The 23,219-nt window shown below is 44.3% G+C and overlaps 1 protein-coding gene across 2 annotated transcripts in view; it reads left to right on the top strand.

Annotated features, from left to right (window-relative positions):
* Positions 1 to 23,219, top strand: part of LOC132820758 (X-linked retinitis pigmentosa GTPase regulator-like) — a 100,013-nt gene that overhangs the window by 76,094 nt on the left and 700 nt on the right. Inside the window, exons 15-16 of one of the 2 annotated variants that reach the window (XM_060833045.1) lie at positions 2,766 to 2,814; positions 14,617 to 15,083. In XM_060833045.1, coding sequence (XP_060689028.1) covers positions 2,766 to 2,814; positions 14,617 to 15,083 — 516 coding nt within the window. The remainder of the gene's footprint in view (positions 1 to 2,765; positions 2,815 to 14,616; positions 15,084 to 23,219) is intronic. The other variant, XM_060833046.1, reaches the window with a different exon arrangement.

The raw sequence follows: 23,219 nt of genomic DNA, 5'->3' as shown, positions 1-23,219 counted from the left end.
TCCCTTGGGGCCTTGGAGAGAGGTAAGGGAGGAGATGTGGGCGCAAGTTTTGCATTTCCTGCGGTTGCAGGGGAAGGTGCCAGGAGTGGAGGTTGGGTTGGTGGGGGGTGTGGACCTGACGAGGGAGTCATGAAGGGAGTGGTCTTTGCGGAACGCTGATCGGGGAGGGGAGGGAAATATATCCCTGGTGGTGGGGTCCGTTTGGAGGTGGCGGAAATGACGGCGGATGATACGGAGGTTGGTGGGATGATAGGTGAGAACCAGTGGGGTTCTGTCCTGGTGGCGGTTGGAGGGGCGGGGCTCAAGGGTGGAGGAGCGGGAAGTGGAGGAGATGTGGTGGAGGGCATCGTCGATCACGTCTGGGGGGGGGAGTCTGCGTTTGGAAGAAGGAGGCCATCTGGGCTGTACGGTATTGGAACTGGTCCTCCTGGGAGCAGATGTGGCGGAGAAGAAGGAATTGGGAATATAGGATGGCATTTTTACAGGGGGCAGGGTGGGAGGAGGTGTAGTCCAGATGACTGTGGGGGTCAGTCGGTTTATAGTAGATGTCTGTGTTGATTCGGTCGACCGAGATAGAAATGGAAAGGTCTAGGAAGGGGAGGGAGGAGTCTGAGACAGTCCAGGTGAACTTGAGGTCGGGATGGAAGGTGTTGGTAAAGTTGATGAACTGTTCAACCTCCTCGTGGGAGCACGAGGCAGCGCCGATACAGTCATTGATGTAGTGGAGGAAAAGGTGGGGGGTGGTGCCAGTGTAGTTGCGGAAGATGGACTGTTCCACATATCCTACGAAGAGACAGGCATAACTGGGGCCCATGCGGGTGCCCATGGCTATTCCTTTAGTTTGGAGGAAGTGGGAGGATTGGAAAGAGAAGTTGTTCAGGGCGAGGACCAGTTCAGTTAGTCGAAGGAGGGTGTCAGTGGAAGGGTACTGGTTGGTGCGGTGGGAAAGGAAGAAGCGGAGGGCTTTGAGTCCTTCGTGATGGGGGATGGAGGTGTACAGGGACTGGATGTCCATGGTGAAGATAAGGCGTTGGGGACCGGGGAAGCGAAAATCATGGAGGAGGTGGAGGGCGTGGGTGGTGTCCCGAACGTAGGTGGGGAGTTCTTGGACTAAGGGGGAGAACCGTGTCGAGGTACGCGGAGATGAGTTCGGTGGGGCAGGGGCAGGAGCAGGCTGAGACAATGGGTTGGCCGGGGCAGTCAGGTTTGTGGATTTTGGGCAGGAGGTAGAAACGGGCGGTGCGGGGTTGTGGGACTATGAGGTTGGAGGCGGTGGATGGGAGATCCCCTGCGGTGATGAGGTTGGCGGTGCGGGGTTGTGGGACTATGAGGTTGGAGGCGGTGCATGGGAGATCCCCTGCGGTGATGAGGTTGGCGGTGCGGGGTTGTGGGACTATGAGGTTGGAGGCGGTGCATGGGAGATCCCCTGAGGTGATGAGGTTGGCGGTGCGGGGTTGTGGGACTATGAGGTTGAAGGCGGTGGATGGGACTATGAGGTTGGAGGCGGTGGATCATGGGCCAGTTGAATGGCTGCACTCTCCCGATCATGAATAATCAAAGGAACATGTTGTTTGATGCATGGTAAATAACTTGTTAGGACATATGGCCCACCTACCTAGCATTTCACCAACACTGATATTTAAAGAAAATATTGCTAAAGTGGTGCTGGGCAGATGTCTTTTTGGATTCAAGAAAGCATCCTGCTGATCCTAGCAGTGTAAAGTGGCTTGATTAAACTGTTGCTCAAACTTTTGAGATACTTTTGCCTTTCCAGAGTAATTTTAGGTAGTTCATGGACCCTTACTAAATCCCAAACTGATAGCCTTTTGTCCAATTCCAATTTTTTTTTCTCGTGTTGTGCAATGTTTTGATCAGGAAAACAATTGTCCTCCAGGATCGCTTTGACATTTTGGCATGTGAAGTTGTCAGAATCCCAATGTATACATGAACTGGTGAGGCTAGGCTTAGACAGAAATGGTGAACCCATTATTAGATTTCTCAACTACATTCTGTATAAAGGGTGTGCATTAGATAACTTCATCAACAGTGACGTTTATGACAAGAGTCTCGGAGAAACAGGACGTTTAGCATGTTGTATAGTACGACAAGTAAAGACTGGGAATAATTTTCACTGAGGGTTAGTAGGTTTAACAAGGTCTGTGTCAAGTCAGAACAATAACACTGATCAGAATGCTGAGGAAGGCAAGAGGAATGGGAAAAAAGCAAGTTGGAAATGGAACAATGAATGAGGACAAGCAAAACCTGTCGTAAACAGGACCGGTGGTGTGTGGGCTGCAGACAACGTAGGGTTGGAAATTGCAGGAGGTCGGATCAGGTAAAGCACCTGTGATGAAAACAGCAAGTTTGGTGATGTAGTTATTTGGGGAGGTGACAAAAGACCAGCAGAAAGATGTGCTTTAAGGAGAAGAGGAAGTTGTGGGAGAGGGATTTCTGGAATTCAGTCTCTAGGTAGATGAAGGCAAGGTGGTACAAAGCAGAGGGAATGCATAAGGTGGCAGAGTCAGCAGACTTTGCAGATGTAGAATATTTGAGTACAGAAGAAGGCCAATTGTTGCCTTAAAACAAACAAAAAACGCCACATCCCCTGGTATCTTCCTGAGTAGCATGGTTCAATGCACATTGTGTTGAGTTGCCATTGAGCATAGATAATGTACCCTACTTTCATCATTCGCTTTCATTTTACTGAGATCTTAACTTGTGAGGATGTCTTTTATTTAATATTGTCATAACTTTTTTTTTGCAAGGTAACATCAATTAATCGAGAAAGTGCAGAATCTGAAGAAGATGAGCAAGGTATGTATTTATTATGCAGTGTTTGAACCCTCTTCTCCAACTTCTCTTCTCCTTAAAACACATATCTTTGTTAGTCTTTTGTCACCACCCCAAATATCTACATCATCAAACTTGCTGTTTTCATTACAATACTAGAAACTTTGACTGTTGAATTAAAGAGAGCCAATTGTTCGATCTTTGCAAATTGATTACTGGAAATTTGTTTCCCACTGCACACTTCAGATAGCAGATATTTTAACTTAGAATTGTTTGCATCATTTCCTTCCTGTAAGAAAAGATTTTGGGCAGATAAATGTATACTTTTTACGTAAGTCTACTTTGATTGTTTATAATAGCTATTGGCCAGTGTAAATTTTTTTATTGTTCTTCATTTCAAAGATGCTTTAATATTGAGGCAGTCATAATTATGTAGTTATAATGTAAAACAAAGGGCTTTGAGGACTGTATGAAATTCTTGGACTTTTGCACACTGACAATCTGATACCCATTATGGGGTTATGGCATAACCATGACAAGGATTAGTCCTGAATATTGAGGCGTGTATGACATTCAAGAAGAAAAGTAAGAAGCTGGGTAAAGGTGGAGGATAGCACCGTTAATCAAGAATGGTATTAGTGGAGTAATTAGAGTGACCTTAGTTCAGGAAATCAGAATGCAGAATCCGTTTGGGTGGAAATGAGAACAGCTACTTGTGGGAGTGGTCTATATTCCTTTCAACAGAAATAACAATATAGAACAAAGTATACGGGAAGAAATATTAAATGCTTTTTGATAATGGGACAGTAATAATTGTGAGTGAATTTAATCTATATATAGTCTAGATAAGGTCAGACTTGAAAATTGCAATGCTCATGGAATCCTTTTGAGATGGTTTCTTCAAGCAGCACATTTTGTATCGACTAGACATCAGGTTATCTTGGTATTGTGTATTGTGACAGGATTAATGAATTACCTCAGAGTTAAGGCTAGGTTGCAGAGACCACAATTAGGCTGAATTTTACATGGTTAAATAAGGAAGTTGGAGAACACGTCAACTTGAGGAAAAAGCATATAAACTGCACAAAGATTACTGGCTGGTCAGATGGTTGTTCAAAATATAAAGAATGACAGAAAATGACCAAATGTTTAATTGGGGAAAGATTTGAAGTATGAGAGGAAGCTGGCTGGAAAGTAAAAACAGATAGCAAGAGTTTCTGCTGGTAATTAAAAAGAAAGGGTAAGCAAAGTGAGTATTAGTCCTCAGGAGGATGAATAGGAGCTGAAAGTAGATGATAATAAAGTGGTGGATGATACTAACAAATATTTTGCCTTTCCCTTCATGATAGAGGATTAAAAAAAAATAAAAGTTGTTGTTGTAAATCATGCTGTGGAAAGGAGAGAAGAATTTAGCAAAATTTCAATCACCAGGGACACGGACAAAGCAAACTACGTACTGAGATGACAGATACATTGGTGTCAACTTTCTACGATTCCTTAGATTCAAGACGGGTTCTATTGGACTGATAAATAGCGTGTACAGTACAACCTCGGTTATCCGAATATCGATTATCTGAATTTCAGATTATCCAAACAACATCTTAAGATCTTGATGTTTGGGTAAACTGTGTTATCCAAACAAATTACTCTCTGCCCATGTTGTTCGGATAATCAAGGTTCCCCTGTATAACACTGAAGGATGAACAGTCATAGAAAACAGACAACCGCAGCTATATTGGTATCACCCCCCACCTTTTCCTCCGCTACATCGATGACTGTATCGGTGCTGCCTCGTGCTCCCACAAGGAGGTTGAACAGTTCATCCACCTTACTAATACCTTCCACCCCGACCTCAAATTTACCTGGACCTTCTCAGATTCCTCCCTCCCCTTCTTAGACTCCTCTATTACTATCTCGGGCGACCGAATCAACACAGACATTTACTATAAACCGACCGACTCCCACAGCTACCCAGACTGCACCTCCTCCCACCCTGCCCCCTGTAAAAACACCATCCCATATTCCCAATTCCTTCCTCTCCCAGGAGGACCAGTTCCAATACCATACAACCCAGATGGCCTCCTCCTTCAAAGACCGCAATTTCCCCCCAGACGTGATCGACGATGCCCTCCACCGCATCTCCTCCACTCCCACACCTCTGCCCTTAAGCCCCGCCCCTCCAATCACCACCAGGACAGAACCCCACTGGTCCTCACCTACCATCCCACCAACCTCCATATACATCGTACCATCCGTCCTCATTTCCGCCACCTCCAAACAGACCTCACCACTAGGGATATATTTCCCTCCCTCCCCTATCAGCGTTCCGAAAAGACCACTCCCTCCGTGACTCCCTCGTCAGGTCCACACCCCCCACCAACCCAACCTCCACTCCTGGCACCTACCCCTGCAACCGCAGGAAATGCAAAACTTTCGCCCACACGTCCCCCCTTACTTCCCTCCAAGGCCCCAAGGGATCCTTCCATATCCGCCACAAATTCACCTGCACCTCTACACACACCATTTACTGCATCCGCTACACCCGATGTGGCCTCCTGTATATTGGGGAGACAGGCCGCCTACTTGTGGAACGTTTCAGAGAACACCTCTGGGACACCCGGACCAACCAATGCAACCACCCCGTAGCTCAACACTTCAACTCCCCCTCCCACTCCACCAAGGACATGCAGGTCCTTGGACTCCTCCATCGCCAGATCATAGCAACACGACGGCTGGAGGAAGCGCGTCTCATCTTCCGCCTAGGAACCCTCCAACCACAAGGGATGAACTCAGATTTCTCCAGTTTCCTCATTTCCCCTTCCCCTACCTTGTCTCAGTCCCAATCCTCGAACTCAGCACCACCTTCCTAACCTGCAGTCTTCTTCCTGACCTCTCCGCCCGCACCCCCACTCCGGCTTATCACCCTCACCTTAACCTCCTTCCACCTATCGCATTTCCAACACCCCTTCCCCAAGTCCCTCCTCCCTACCTTTTATCTTAGCCTGCTGGACACACTTTCCTCATTCCTGAAGAAGGGCTCATGCCCGAAACGTCGATTCTCCTGCTCCTTGGATGCTGCCTGACCTGCGCTTTTCCAGCAACACATTTTCAGCTCTGATCCCCAGCATCTGCAGTCCTCACTTTCTCCTCGAAAATTTTAACCTACTGCGAATCCTCTTGCAAGGATAACTTCCTTGAAGAAACTCTCTTCCTCCCTCTACAAGGATTTCAGTGAGTCCCTCTCTTACTGCACACCCCAGGTCATCTCCTCTGCCCAGAAGCACTTCAGCCACGTTCTCAAACAGACCCGCTACCACAGCCACATCTCCTTCCTCAGCACCTGCACCGACTCAGGACTACATTCAGCCCCACAAAATTTGGACCCAACCAGTACCTACAACAAATCCGAAGCCTCCAGCAACAGACCTCCCTCCGGATCCTCCGCTCCACGCTTGCAGCCATGCACCACTATCTACGTTCCCTGCAATCAGCCCTACCCCAGCTCAGGATAACTCTCTCACAGACCTGCAAAGGACCTCTACTGTTCTTCATCCACAGAAGAATCCAGACACTAAATAAACAGTTCTTCCTAGCCATATTGGAAATTAAAGACAGTAAGTACCAAAAACTTTCATGTACTTGCCCCCACACTCTGGGTTCTTCAACTGTTCCAGAATCTTCCATTGGCCTCCGAAATTACTCGGGCGCCATTAACCACGCGGCTGCTGCAGCGCCTGCAGCAGCAACCACCACCACGATCCATGACGTCACTTCCGCCCCCACCAACCTTGCAGCCTCCGCGATCGCAGCCCAGACAACCGCCTCCATGATCGCCAGGAAGACTATCGTCAATAGATTCGCGGCCTCCGTGGGGTCCATGGCTATCGGGGACAACACTGTCTCTGCAATCGCCGCAGCCACTTCCGCCCCCAGTGACATCACTAATTTGCACAACGACCATGCTGCACCCGATCTCCGTCACCATGCCTAACACCGCCCCCACACCAATCCCCGTCACCATGCCTAACCCCGCCCCCACACCGATCTCCGTCCGCAAACCTAACCCTGCTCCCACGCTGATCTCCGTTCGCACGCCTAACCCCGCCCCCACGCTGATCTCCGTTCCCGCCCCCACGCCTAACCTCGCCCCCACTCCCAGCTCCAGCCCCACACCAGGTCCTAGCTCCCAGCCCTGCCGTGTTTTCACCATCCCTCCAGAACTACCCCTACACTCTCAGATTAACGAGTTCAACACGCGGCAAGACATCAAACAATTCTTCCGCTGCCTTCACCTCCATGCTTACTTCTTCAACCAGGATTCTCGCCCACCCTCTGACGACCCCTTCTCTCACTTCCAACACACCCCATCCACCTGGACACCCCGTGCTGGCCTCTTACCTGCCCTCGATCTCTTCATAGCCAACTGCCGCCGCACCATTAACCGCCTCAACCTCTCCACCCCTCTCACCCACTCCAACCTCTCACTCTCAAAATGTGCAACCCTCCACTCCCTCCATTCCAACCCCAACCTCACTATCAAACCGGCAGACAAGGGAGACGCGGTAGCAGTTTGGCGCACCGACCTTTACACCACTGACGCTAAAGGCCAGCTTGTGGACACTCCTCCTACTGCCCCTTTGACCGTGACCCCACCTCCTGCCACCAAACCATCGTCTCCCAGACTATCCATAATCTCATCACCGCAGGGGATCTCCCATCCACCGCCTCCAACCTCATAGTCCCACAACCCCGCACCGCCCGTCTTTACCTCCTGCCCAAAATCCACAAACCTGACTGCCCCGGCCGACCCACTGTCTCAGCCTGCTCCTGCCCCACCAAACTCATCTCTGCATACCTCGAGACGGTCCTGTCCCCCTTAGTCCAAGAACTCCCCACCTACGTTCGGGACACCACCCAAGCCCTCCACCTCCTCCATGATTTTCGCTTCCACGGTCCCCAACGCCTTAGCTTCACCATGGACATCCAGTCCCTGTACACCTCCATCCCCCATCACGAAGGACTCAAAGCCCTCTGCTTCTTCCTTTCCCACCGTACCAACCAGTACCCTTCCACTGACACCCTCCTTCGACTGACTGAACTGGTCCTCACTCTGAACAACTTCTCTTTCCAATCGTCCCACTTCCTCCAAACTAAAGGAATAGCCATGGACACCCGCATGGGCCCCTGCTATGCCTGCCTCTTCGTAGGATATGTGGAACTGTTCATCTTCCGCAGCTACACTGGCATCACCCCCCACCTTTTCCTCTGCTACATCGATGACTGTATCGGCGCTGCCTCGTGCTCCCACGAGGAGGTTGAACAGTTCAGCCACTTTGCCAACACCTTCCACCCCGACCTCAAACTTACCTGGACCATCTCAGACTCCTCCCTCCCCTTCCTAGACCTTTCCATTTCTAACTCGGGAGACTGAATCAACACAGACATTTGCTATAAACCGACCGACTCCCACAGCTACCTAGACTACACCTCCTCCCACCCTGCCCCCTGTAAAAACGCCATCCCATATTCCCAACTCTCCGCCGCACCAGTTCCAATAATGTACAACCCAGATGGCCTCCTTCTTCAAAGACCGCAATTTCCTCCCAGACGTGATCGACGATGCTCTTCACCGCATCTCCTCCACTTCTCATTCTTCCCCCATTGAGCCCGCCCCTCCAATTGCCACCAGGACAGAACCCCACTGGTCCTCACCTACCATCCCACCAACCTCCATATACATCGTAACATCTGTCGTCATTTCTGCCACCTCCAAACAGACCCCACCACCAGGGATATATTTCCCTCCCCTCCCCTATCAGCTTTCCGAAAAGACCACTCCCTCCGTGACTCCCTCGTCAGGTCCACACCCCCCACCAACCCAACCTCCATTCCCGGCACCTTCCCCTGAACCGCAAGAAATGCAACACACCTACCCCCTTACTTCCCTCCAAGGCCCCAAGGGATCCTTCCATATCCACCACAAATTCACCTGCACCTCCACACACATCATTTACTGCATCCGCTGTACCCGATGTGGCCTCCTGTATATTGGGGAGACAGGCCGCCTACTTGCGGAACATTTCAGAAAACACTTCTGGGACACCCGGACCAACCAACGCAACCACCCCGTAGCTCAACACTTCAACTCCCCCTCCCACTCCACCAAGGACATGCAGGTCTTGGACTCCTCCATCGCCAGACTATAGCAACACGACGGCTGGAGGAAAAATCGCCTCATCTTCCGCCTAGGAACCCTCCAACCACAAGGGATGAACTCAGATTTCTCCAGTTTCCTCATTTCCCCTTCCCCCACCTTGTCTCAGTCCCAACCCTTGAATTCAGCACCACCTTCCTAATCTGCAATCTTCTTCCTGACCTCTCCGCCCCCATCCCCACTCCGGCCTATCACCCTCACCTTAACCTCCTTCCACCTATCGCATTTCCAACACCCCTCCCCCAAGTCCCTCCTCCCTACCTTTTATCTTAGCCTGCTGGGCACACTTTCCTCATTCCTGAAGAAGGGCTCATGCCCTAAACGTCGATTCTCCTGCTCCTTGGATGCTGCCTGACCTGCAACACATTTTCAGCAACAGACAACCATAGTCTAGTTTGCTTGATGCGTATAATGAAGAATGTTAGAATTGATCACTAAAGAGATTATAGATTGTAAGAAGTAGAAGCAGAAGTGGGACACTCTGCACATTGAGTCTTCTCTGGCATGCAATGAGATCATGTTTGAATTGGTAATTTTCAACTCCATATTCATACCGTATCTCATAACACATGTTTCCCTTACTACTTAAAAATTTGTCTACATAGCTTTGAATATACTTAATATACTTGAATACACTTAAGACCAATATACTTTATCATCCGACCTTGATGGCCCTCTGTGGTAAAGAATTCTACAGATTAACGACTTTTTGTCTTAAATGAGCAAAACCTTACTCTGCAGTTATGCTGTCTGGTTTTTAGATTCTCCCACAGGAGTCACGACATGTTCTACAGATGCAATTAGAGTAGCTCAAGGTAATGGGACGGATAAGCATGCTTTAGTTAAAAGGAAGTTAGAGTCATAAAGGTCTACAGCATACAGAAAGGTGCTTTGGCCTATTGAGTCTGCCCCAGTCAAGAGCAAAGACCTAACTAATCCAATCCCATTTTTAGCCTCAATCTGATTGAATGCTGAAGCGGGCTCAAGGAGCTGCATGGTGTACTTCTACTTGTATTTCATAGGTCCATCATATGACTAGTATTATACTTATGCTATTTGAGGAAGTGTTAAAATATTAGTTCTCACAATAAATTATTAGGCAATTAAGCTGTTCTGTAGGATATTAAACCACATAAGCCAGGAGGTCCTAGGTTTTATGCTAACTTAGCTGACCTGAACCATGATGACAATGTAGTTGTTACAAATAGGGGGACAAAAAAACTTAAGCTGCTGATCCTGAAGGCTTTCTAAATATTCAGGCAGTTATCTTTATGCACTTCTGAGACATTGCTAGCTAGTTAATATTTATGGACATTCCTAATGAAGGGCTTATGCCCAAACATAGACTGTCCTGCTCCTCGGATGCTGCCTGACCTGCTGTGCTTTTCCAGCGCCATCCTTTTCAACTGTGACTCTCCAGCATCTGCAGTTCTCACTTTCTTCTCGATGGCCAAATAGCCAATTTGCACAAGAAAACTTCCTTATAATCCTGGTGACTGGTGCTCCTGTACAAATTTGATCCTAGATTGAAACCTAGTTTTATAAGCCATAGTTTTGCTTTTAGAATTTTGTTTCTGTATTGAATATATTCACTGCCAGTTGCTGAAAATATCCACACAAGGTTGCCAGTGTACTTTTAATAGAATAATATAAGTTTGTTACATAAAACAATAGGACAAGTAGTGAAAATCATATCATAAACAGCAAAAAGAAAGGTTCAAGTCACCCAGCAATAATCTTTTCATATATACAACCCCAATGAAATATCCCACCTATCTTCACTCCCTTAATTTATTGCTTAACTGATAAAATTGCAAGTATTTTCTTTCAGTGAATCTGTGCATATTCACCAAATATGATTCTCTCCACCCCTCCCCATGACGTAGAGATACAGGTGAATACACTGACAAGTGACCTACATTGAAGACTGCAAGCCATTTACTCCTAATTTAAAAAACCAAGCTCATAAATGATCATAAATTATAAACCTTCATCACACTGAATAATAGATGCAATGTTGGGAAGCTTCTAGTGACTCTCAAATTATACCTGAGCATAAATCACTTTTGAAATGGAAGAAGTCTTTTTTTAAATTATGTATTTTCAATCATAATTTTTAGAAAAGGTTCATGTTTATATTTTTGCAATTTATAAAATAAATTGAAAAAGTATGAAGTATATGAAGAAAATCAAATTGATTTTAAGTTGCTTAGATGCAATTGTGCTTTACTAGATGCAAATGGTGTTAATATGTAGCTATGTTTCCTTTAAGCCATGTATTTATATGGCTGTGCAGCAACCATACAGACTGTTCACTGGTTGTTCCTTTTGAGCTGGTTCGCACAAAGATCGAAATGTACTGCATATTGATATAAACAGGCCACAGACCGCAGAAGGAATTTAGGGGGAGTCACTGATAGGTACTGTGCTTCACTGCAGCATTTTTTAAATGAAGATTTCCCTTTACTATTAAAATTGCTAGGTATTCAGCACTCCGCAACCCATGCTTATGTTTTGAATTAAGAGCTTAGGTAATCTTGATTTTGCATTGTGTCAAATGTGAAGTAACTCTACATCACATCACTTCAAAATTATGTTGTCCAGTTTTTCCAAAAACCATAGTTATGTTCTTAAGCATATAGAATGCACGCACATTAATGACTTCAGGCTAAGTTTCATTCAAACATAACTGATTTTGGAAGCTATGCTAAATTTTATACAGTGGCTTTTAGAATTTTACACTTACATAACGCCATCAATGTAAGACATGTCCGCAGAGCTTCATAAAAGCATAATCAAGAACATTGATGCTGATACAAAAATAATTAGGAAGGCAGAAAAAATGTATGTCAGAAGATGATTTTAATGGAGGGTCAGGCCTTGAAGGCAGTGGAGATATACATAGAGTCACAGAGATGTACAGCATGGAAACAGACCCTTTGGTCCAACCCGTCCATGCCGACCAGATATCCAAACCAGTCCCACTTGCTAGCGTCCGACCCATATCCCTCCGAACCCCTCCTATTCAGCTACCCATCCAAATGCCTTTTAAGTGTTGCAATTGTACCAGCCTCCACCACTTCCTCTGCAGCTCATTCCATACATGTACCACCCTCTGTGTGAAAAGGTTGCCCCTTCGGTCTTTTATATCTTTCCCCTCTCACCCTAAACTTATGCCCTCTAGTTCTGGACTCCCCAACCCCAGGGAAAGGACTTTGTCTATTTATTCTATCCATGCCCCTCATGATTTTATAAACCTCTATAAAGTCACCCCTTAACCTCCGATACTCCAGCCTGTTCAGCCTCTCCCTTAGCTCAAATTCTCCAACCTTGGTGATATCCTTGTAAATCTTTTCTGAACCCTTTCAAGTTTCACAACATCTTTCTATTAGGAAGGAGACCAGAATTGCACGCACTATTCCAACAGTGGCCTAACCAATGTCCTGTACAGCCGCAAGATGACCTCCCAACTCCTGTACTCAATACTCTGACCAATAAAAGAAAGCATACCAAATGCCTTCTTCACTATCCTATCTATCTGTGACTCCACGTTCAAGGAGCTATGAACCTGCACTCCAAGATCTCTTTGTTCAGCAACACTACCTAGGGCTTACCATTAAGCATGTAAGTCCTGCTAAGATTTACTTTCCCAAAATGCAGCACCTCGCATTTATCTGAATTCAACTCCATCTGCTACTTCTTAGCCCATTGGCCCATCTGATCAAGACCCTGTTGTATCTGAGGTAACCTCCTTCACTGTCCACAACACCTCCAATTTTGGTGTCATCTGCAAACTTACTAACTGTACCTCTTGTGCTCACATCCAAATCAATTACATAAATGACAAAAAGCAGAGGACTAGTACCGATCCTTGTGGCACTCCACTGGTCACAGGCCTGCATTCTGAAAAACAACCCTCCACCACCATCCTCTGTCTTCTACCTTTGAGCCAGCTCTGTATCCAAATGGCTAGTTCACCCTCTATTCTGGGTTTAGGGGGCAAATATCCTACAGTGGCGTGTAAGACATGGTCACCAATAGAAGAGCAAAAGGTAGAAGGATGTATGAGGCCGCAATCAGAATAATGGAGAGTCTGGAGGGGAAATGTGGAGTGTAGGTGGTTTAAAGTGTGAGAGGTGATGCCATGTGAATGACAGTTTCTGATTTGTGGAAGCATGGATCTACAAAGGGAAGTGAGGATGGGTGAGTCAGACATAATTTGGGATAAGATGGAGGCAGCAGTGTTTTCAATGTATTATTGTCAATTAAGAACCAAACAGAGCACATGCCTATTAAATAAAATGTCAGTCAGTATGTTCATATTTGGTCACTCCTGATGGTGATTTACTCAGTAAGGTGAACTCAGCAACAGCTTTCTGTTATGGGTGTTTTTATTGTTGGACTGAATGGCCTGCTGATGTCAATCTTGAATACAGTGCTGCTACAGTTCATTCTGCAAATCTGCACTGTTAGATCTTCTTGAAAACATCAAAAATCGTTTCACACTACAGCACTTCATAGTGATTGACTAGTCCAACCATGTAAGGAATATTAAAGGTATATTGGTTAAATCTTAAACTCATTTATCTCAACTCCACATCAAAGAACAAATTGGAATTTTATTACATTCTTACGTTCAGATAGTATGACTTATCTAAAATTTTGACTCACCTCTCATCTGCATTTTATTACTCAGGCTTTTTAATAGTTAAACAAGAAGAAAAAAGCCATAAACATGTTACCTTTTCTTATTAAAGTTGGTCTTTGATATATAAATTTGTGAACTAATACTGCTTCTTGAACATAACTTTCAGAGCACAATACCATCAAGAGATTAAAATTTGAGAATTACTAATAACCGAGATGCATATTAGTAACCAAACCTTTGAACCAAGATTGGCACAAATATGTACATAATGTCTCAATGTGGGACAGGACTTTCCAGACCCAAAAGTGGTAAGAATAATGGCAGGTGGATGAAATTGATCACATGAGATGCAAAAATTAGACTCTTGCTGTTGAGATAAGCGTTAGCGATTTAAGCTGTCCTCTTCACGTGGTCATTGAAACATGTCAGCACCAGATGGCGAGAAACCTATCTACATGCATTTGCAAATAATTAAAGGTACAATTTGCTGGAATAGTCTTAGTCTTCCCAATTAGCTCCTGCTCAATCAAGGAATTCAACACTTCAGATGCATGACATGCTAGTCAGACAAAGTGTTTCTCAACAGGAAAGAAGAATTGGAAGAATGTAGCGTGAGGCTATTGTCGTTAGCTTTCAGTTTTAGATTCAGGACACAAATGAGGATGGACAAGCTGGAAAGCATTATTTGCAGATTTCATGAGGTGAATTGAGATTAAATAAAAAGGGAAAATCTCTTTCAGAAAAAAAGTTGCCCTTAGTAATAATACAATTTCAACCAGAGTATCCTTTTCTCTGGTAGTTACCATCAGCGTCTATTACAGTAGAAATTATTTTGGCTTTCGCACTTTATTGTACTTGCATTAGCTGTCAAATGTTTCAGAAGTTTCAAAACATATATTACTCTTGAATTTTTTTTAAGTCTCAACAACTTGGGTAAACAGTATTCATTACTTTTTACTTTTAGATGGTCAGAAAAATGAAGACTTGGGAAGATTAGGAGAAAATGAAGACTTGGAAAGTTTAGGAGAAAATGAAGACTTGGAAAGTTTAGGAGAAAATGAAGACTTGGAAAGTTTAGGAGAAAATGAAAACTTGGAAAGTTTAGGAGAAAATGAAGACTTGGAAAGTTTAGGAGAAAATGAAGACTTGGAAAGTTTAGGAGAAAATGAAGACGCAAGCTTAGGAGAAAATGGAAATGTAGAAAGTTTCGAAGGAAATGAAGAAGCAGACAGTTTGGAAGAAAGTGATACAAAATGTTTGGGGAAAGATGAAGATGGAGAAAGCACAAAACAATCAGTAGAAATTGAAGACACAAAAAGTTCAGGAGAAGATGACACAAAAGATTTGCGGAAAAAAGACACAAAGGTCTCAGGAGAAACGAAAAAGATCATAAATGATAAATTGAATGGTTTATTGAATATAACCAAAAATGTAAGTAGACTTGATCTAGTCTCCTTTCTCTTGTATTTGTTTCATTTTTTGCAGTTTAGTGCCAGACAGTAAAATAAGTCTTCTTGTTGCCACTTAAGTGATAATTGAAATGCATATTGATGGAAAGAAAACCAAGGATAATGTTGGTTTGCATATACCATAACAACCAAAAATACTTAAATTTCTGTTATGTCAGAAGAGCCAATTATGAAGACTGTGTATTTTTCAGAATGCTAGAAAGGGCAGCACTGTGGCTCAGTGGTTAGCACTACTGCCCCACAGTGCCAGGGAACTGAGTTTGATTCCTGCCTAGGATGATTGTCTGTGTGAGGTTGGCATATTCTTCATGTATCTGTGTAGATTTCCGCCAGGTGCTCCAGTTTCCTCCCACAGACCAAAAATGTGCAGGTTAGGTAGATTGGCCTTGATCAGGGTTATGCAGGTGGATTAGCCATGTTAAATGCAGGATTTCGGGGGCTGGGTATGTGTGGGATGCTCTTCAGAGGGTCAGTGCGATTTGATGGCCCGAATGGTCTCTTTCTGCAATGGCAAAAATTGTGGTGCTTGAAAAGCACAACCAGTCAGGCAGCATCGAAGGAGCGGGAGAGTCAACATTTCGAGCATAAGCTGTTCATCAGGAAACCTTTTGACTCTGGTCTCCAGCATCTGCAGTCCTCACTTTCTCCTCTTTCTGCAATATGGTGATTCTATCATTCTGTGAAATGGAAAAAAGTATGCAATGAGGTTTATTGAATAATAGCACTCTGCCCACATGTTCTGTATTCCTCTTCACCTGTCTACACCATGAGGAAAAGTTATAGGCTAAGATGCAGATTAAGCCAATTTGTAATTTCACAGTTTAGATAACCCATCATGATGTAACTTCTATTCATGTTAAAAACAAAATGCTAAGATATTGCAGGCAAAGTGCTCATACGGTAAGCTTTAAATTTTTAATCTAATGAGAATTAACCTAACAATGCCATGGTTGTGGGTATGTTCGCTGAGCTGGGAAGTTGACTGCAGATGTTTTGTCCCCTGTCTAGGTAACATCTTCAATACTTTGGAGCCTCCTGTGAAGTGAACTGTCTCTTCTGGAATTTATTTGGTTCTGTTTCTGCTGCTTCCAGTTGCCGGTTCCGGTTGTTGTAGTGGCTGGTATATTGGGTCTAGGTCTATGTGATTGTTGATAGAGTCTGTGGATGAGTGCCATGCTTCTAGGAATTCTCTGGCTGTCCTCAGTTTAACTTGTCCTTTGATCGTTGTGTTGTCCTCGTTGAATTTGTGGTCCTTGCCATCTGTGTGTATGGCTACTAGGGACAGCTGGTCGTGGCGTTTATTGGCTGGTTGGTATTTATGAATGCAGACTGCTGGTTATCTGCCTGTTTGCCCTATATAGTTTTTTGTGCAGTCTTTGCATGGAATCACGTAAATTATGTTAGTCTTGCACATGGTGGGTGTAGGGTCTTTTGTCCTGTAAGTTGTCTGAGCGTGGCTGTTGGTTTATGGGCTATCAGTTCTGAGACATATTTTATGTAAGGTAGCGTGGCTAGGTATGTTGGGTCATGGCATGTCCTCATCACGTTGTTTGTCTGTTAGGCAGATGAAGTTGCGAGAATATCGTTCTTGGTGAAGACTTTGTCGAGGTGTTCTTCTTCTTCCCTTCATAGGTCAGGAGTGCTGCAGTGTGTTGTAGCCTTTTTAAACAGAGCCCTAATGCAGCTTCTGTTGTGTGTTTGGGTGGTTGCTGTTGTAATTCAGGACCCGGTCAGTGTGTGTGACTTTCCTGTACACTTCTGTGGTGCATTGACCATTCTGTGTTCTTTGTGCTGTCACATCCAGGAAGGGGAGTTGATTGTTGGTTTCCTCCACTCCCGTAAATCTGATCCCTGTGAGCATGATGTTGATGATCTGGTGAGTGTTCTTGATTTCTGTTCTCTTAATGATAACAAAAGTGTTGTCTACGTATCTGATCCACAGTTTGGGTTGGATTTGTGGTAGGGATGTTTATTCCAATCTTTGCATCACTGCTTCTGCCCAGAGATAGGGGAGCCTATAGTGTTGATGTGTTCATATATTTGGTTGTTGAATGTGTAGTGTGTCCTCAAGCACAGGTCTAGTATTTTGAGCTTGCAGTCCTTGCTGATAGGTTCCCCTTTGTGTTGTCTGTTCTGCTTGTCCAGGATGTTGGCTATTGTCTCTCTGGCTAGGGTTTTGTCAACTGAAGTGAACAATTGAAGTGAAGTGCCGTTACATCGAATGAGACCATTGTTTCGTCTTTGTCTATATTAATGTTCTTGATGTTGTCTAGAAATTCCTGTGATGATTGTATGGAATGTTTGGATCCACTGATAAGATGTTTTAGTTTTTGTTGAAGTTATTTTGCCAGTTTATGTGATGGCATTCCCAGCAGTGCCACAATGGGTCTGAATGATGTATTTGGTTTGTGTGCTTTGGGTAATCTGTAAAATCTTGGAATGTCGTAGTTTTCTAGCTTCATCCTTTGTAGGTCAATTCTGGTTCTAAGTCCATTTTTTTTAAGGTTCCATTGTGTGCTGTTTATTCTGTTGGTTAGCTGTGGCATGGGTCAAACTCCCTCTGTAGGTAGGTGTCGGGATCTGCAAGTAGTTTCTCTGTTTTCTGAATATATTCGGTATTGTCCATGAAAACCATCATTCCGACCTTATCTGCTGCTATTATGATTATGTTCTTGTCATTTTTGAGTATTTTTAGGGCTTCTTGTCTTTTTGGTGTTGCGGTTGTTTATTTGCCTTTTCTTTGTTAGTAAGGCTACAATAGGTTGTCTAACTGTTTGCTGTGTCTCTTCAGTTAGTCCGTTAGTTTGGAGTATACATTCTCATGCAGCTAAGAAGTCTGTTGTATTTGCGTCCCTGTGGCTGTTGTTGAGTCCCATGGCTAGTATAGCTGTAAGTTGTCTGTTGGAGAGGTTTTTAACACAGGTATCTGTCGTGTTGTCTTCTCTGCTGTTTGTTAGATTAGTCATTTTGTCTTGTAGTGCTATTCTCTTCCTGTATGTGTTCTGTCTTATGGTGATGGTCTGTTCAATTGTCAAGGTTCACTTCTGATTGGTTGTTTTTTAAATTACTGGTTTTTGGCGCACAATTTCTTATCTGTACCTGTGTAGTCTGTTGTGTGTATCATGACAGCCCATAAACCGACAGCCACGCTCAGACAACAACTCGTGTACAAGACTAATGTAATTTGTAAGATTCCATGCAAACACGGCGTGAACCACTAGCTGAACCACCAGCAATCCGCATCCACAAACACTAGCTACCAACTAAACGCCACAATCACCTGTCCCAAATAGCCATACATACAGATGACAGGGGCCACATATTCAACTGGTACAATACAGTGATCATAGGACAAGTTAAACAGACACATCCAGAGAGTTCCAAGAAGCATGGCACTCATCCATGGACTCTATCAACAAGCACATTGAGCTAGACCCAATATACCAGCTACTACAATAAGCAACTGGAAGCAGAAGAAACGGAAGCAAATCAATTTCAGAAGACCCAATACAGCAGCACTTCACAGGATGCTCCAAAGCACTGAATTTGACACCTACACAGGGGACAGAATGTCTGCAAATCAACTCCCCAGCTCGGTGAACATACCCACAACCATGAAACCCGGCACCCAACCTACAAATGTTTACACAAACTTTGATAACCTAACAATTTTTGAACTAGCATGAGGTTCTTTTAATTTAGTTTATCAGACACAAGACCATAAAATGTAGGAGTAAAAGCAGTCCATTCAGCCTATTGAGACATCTATGGGATCGTGACTGATCTGTAATTCTCAACTCCACAATCCTGTTTTTTCTCCATAATCCAGGATTCATTGCCTGATTAACAATCTATCTATCCTCAGCCTGAGATATACTCAATGACCCAGCCTCAACTGCCCCCCCGGGTAAAGAATTCCACAAACTCTACCCTCTCAGAGAAGAAATTCCTCCTCATCTCTTTCTTAAAAAGGCCACCCTTACGCTGAGTTTATGCCCTCTGATTCTAGCCCCTCTCACAGAGGGAACAACTTTTCTGCATTGATTCTATCATGTCTACATAGAATCTTCTATGTTTCAATAAAGTCACCTCTCATTCTTCTAAATTGCAACTGACTCAACTCTCCTCATAAGAATGCCCCTATCAGGTATCAGTCTCATGAACCTTCTCTGGACTGCTTCCAATGCCAGTACATCTTCCTTAGATACTGGGGCCAAAACTGTTCACAGTGTTCCAACTGTGTGCCGACATGTGCTTTGTTTAGTTTTAGCAAGACTTCCCTATTTTTATCATCCATTTCCTTTGAAATAAAGACTAACATTCATTTGCTATCCCAATTCCCTGCTGAACTTGAGCTTTTTGAGACATATACACAAGAGGTCTCAAATCTTTCTGTTGTGTAGCTGTCTGCAGTTTTTCTCCATTTGAATCATGTTAAGGTTCCTCTATTCCTTCTGCCAAAATGCATAACCTCACACTTTCCCTCTTTATGTTCAATCTGTCAAGTTTTACCTCACTCCATTAACCTCTCTAAATCCCTTCCTACACTCTGTGTCACCCTCACCACTTGCCTTCTCACTTATGTTTGTGTCATCCACAAACTTGGCAAGAGTAGATTTACTTCCTTCATCCAAGTCATTGATGTATATTGTAAATAATAGTTGTCCCAGCATTGATGCCTATGGCACTTCACTAGTTACAGATTGCTATCTTGAAAATGGCCCCTTATCCAAACTCTTTGCCTTAGGTTAGTTAGCAATCATGTATTCATGCTAATGTACTGCCTCCAACACTATGGGCTCTTGTCTTACGAAGTAGCCAAATGCGTGATATCTTATCAAACACCAAAAAATCCAAATATATTACATCCAAAGCTTCCTCTTTATCTATGCTCCTTGTTACCCTGCACCCCAACCCCGTCCAACACCGCCTCCCGCCTGCCCTGCCCCCCAACCTCGTCCAACACTGCCCCCTGACCCCCCCCACCCCCACCCCCACCCACCCTCTCCAGGGCAGCTGGACTGTACACCAACAACAAGACTACTGCTGGTGTTGCTGCTGCTGCCTTTGTGGGATGATTCTCCAAATTGCGCGCGTGTGCGCACACACACAAATAACTTTTTACTTCAACTTTTTAACATTTCCACGTTTGCCCTGTACAGGACTATGTTGGAGAGATTATCTGGGGAAGTAGGGGTGTGTGGTTAGGGCACACCCCTCTGTAGAACTCCAAGGAAAGTGTGGGGAGAGAGAAGGGACGGGAGGTCAGTCATTTGGAGATGGTGCCTGTTTAAGCACTGTAAACAAAAGACACGATCACCATTGGAAATATGTAATTGATGTAATGTTTCTATTGGGACCTCGAGATCTCCTTTGGATAAGCAGATTTTCGGATAATTGGTATTCAGATAATTGAGGTTCCCCTATAATTGTACGAGCCTCCATCACTTCCTCTGGCATTCCAAACACGCATCATCCTCTGCACGAAAACATTGCCCCTTAGGTCCCTTTTAAACCTTTCCCCTCTCACCCTAAACCTATACTCTCTAATTCTGGATTCCCCCACTCCAGGGAAAAGACCTTGTCTATTTACCCTATCCATGCCCCTCTATAAGGTCACCCCTCAGCCTTTGATGCTCTAGGGAAAACAGCCCCTATTCAGCATCTCCCTGTTGCTCAAATCCTCCAATCCTGGCAACATCCTTGTGCGTCTTTTCTGAACACTTTCAAGTTTCACAGCGTCCCTCCTATAGAATGGAGGCCAGAATTGCACACAATATTCCAGAGTGGCTGAACAAATGTCCAGTACAGCGGCAACATGATCTCCCAACTCCTGTACTCTATTACTCCATCATCTTCGCTGTCCACTACACCTCCAATTTTGGTGTCATCTGCAAACTTACTAACCATACCTCCTATGTTCACATCCAGATCATTTATATAAATGACGAAAAGCAGTGGACCCAGTACCAATCCATGTGGCACATCACTGGTCACAGGTCCCCAGTCTGAAAAGCGACCCTCCACCACCACCCTCTATCTTTTACCTTAGAGCCAGGTCTGTATTCAAATAGCTAATTCTCCCTGTATCCATAATATATAACCTTGCTAACCAGTCTACCTTGAAGAACCTTGTCGAGTGCTTTACTGAAATCCATATAGATCATGTCCATTGCTCTGCCCTCATCAATCCTCTTCAATACTATTTCAAAAAACTCAATCAAGTTCTTGAGATGTAATTTCTCATGCACAAAGCAATGTTGACTATCCCTAATCAGTCCTTGTCTTTCCAAATGCATGTAAATCCTGCCCCTCAGGATCCTCTCCAACAACTTGCCCACCACTGATGTCAAGCTTCCTGGTCTATAGTTCCCTGGCTTTTCCTTATCATCTTTCTTAAGTAGTGGCACCACGTTAGCCAACCTCCAGTCTTCCGGCATCTCACCTGTGACTATTCCAAGATACAAATATCTCAGCAAGAGGCCCAGCAATCACTTCCCTAGCTTTCCAAAGTATTCTAGGGTACACCTGATCGGATCCTGTGGGTTTGTCCATCTTTATGCGTTTTAAGACATCCAGACCACCACCTCTGTAAAATGGACATTTTTCAGTCCATGGTGAACATAATCCCAAACTACACAAGTCCCACTTCCTTTTGGCTTTATTTTGTATTTCTGCTAATTCATCCTTTAAAACATTTTCCCAATAATAAATATTAAGGTAACTGGTCTGGAGCTGCTTTTGTCTCCATCATTTCTTACCTTGACTTTACAAGGACTACTTTCTAAATGGTGAGAAAATTAGTAAAGCCAAAGTACAAAGGGATCTGGGAGTGCTAGTCGAGGATTCTCTAAAGGTAAACATGCAGATTGAGTCCATGTTTTAGAAAGCGAATGCAATTTTGTCTCTTATCTCAAGAGGGTTGGAATATAAAAGCAGAGATGTGCTACTGAGACTTTATAAAGCTCTGGTTAGGCCCCATTTGGAGTACTGTGTCCAGTTTTGGTCCCCACACCTCAGGAAGGACATACTGGCACTGGAACGTGTCCAGCGGAGATTCACACGGATGATCCCTGGAATGGCAGGTCTAACATATGAGGAACGGCTGAGGATCCTGGGATTATATTAATTGGAGTTTAGAAGATTAAGGGGAGACTTAATAGAGACGTACAAGATAATACATGGCTTGGAAAGGGTGGACGCTAGGAAATTGTTTCCATTAGGCGAGGAGACTAGGACCCGTGGACACAGCCTTAGAATTAGAGGGGGTCAATTCAGAACAGAAATGCGGAGACATTTCTTCAGCCAGAGGGTGGTGGGCCTGTGGAATTCATTGCCACGGAGTGCAGTGGAGGCCGGGACGCTAAATGTCTTCAAGGCTGAGATTGATAGATTCTTGTTGTCTTGAGGAATTAAGGGCTACGGGGAGAACGCTGGTAAGTGGAGTTGAAATGCCCATCAGCCATGATTGAATGGCGGAGTGGACTCGATGGGCCGAATGGCCTTACTTCCACTCCTATGTCTTATGGTCTTAACTTGCCTTTATGTTGTGTTTTAATATGTAGCACATACATGTTTTCAGTGAAATGTTGTCAAACAAAGTATAACATTGAATCAAAGAACAGAATAGTAGGTCAGATCACTAAAAGCTTGGTAAAGGAGGTACACGTGAAGGATAATCTTAAGGAAAGAGAGGTGTGCACACCAAAAGGTTTAATGTGGGAATTCCAGAATATAGCACCTCAGAGGCTGCAAGCACAGCTGCTAAAGTTGGAGCAATGAAAATTAGGGATGGTTGAAGGGCTGCAGGTAGTTTCAGAGAAAGAAACAGAGAAAGAAAAGCCACACATGCATTTGCCATCAGGGTCAAATTTTAAAACTGAAATTTAGCTTAATCAAGAGCCACAGTAAATTAGGAAGCACAGAGGAAATAGACAAGCCAAACTAATGCAAGTTAAAACATTGGCACCAAAGATTTGGATGAGTTTAAGTTTACAGAGAATAGAAAATGGAGGCATTCATTGAACAGTCAAGTCTAGATGTTAACAGGCAATTTAGAATGTAATCAATGCCACCAACAAAACGTGTAGTGGTTATT

Source organism: Hemiscyllium ocellatum, chromosome 12 (assembly GCF_020745735.1).
Source record: "Hemiscyllium ocellatum isolate sHemOce1 chromosome 12, sHemOce1.pat.X.cur, whole genome shotgun sequence".
NCBI lineage: Eukaryota > Metazoa > Chordata > Chondrichthyes > Orectolobiformes > Hemiscylliidae > Hemiscyllium > Hemiscyllium ocellatum.
The sequence above is the reverse complement of the archived record's forward strand: the minus strand, read 5'-3'. Positions and strand labels throughout refer to the sequence as shown.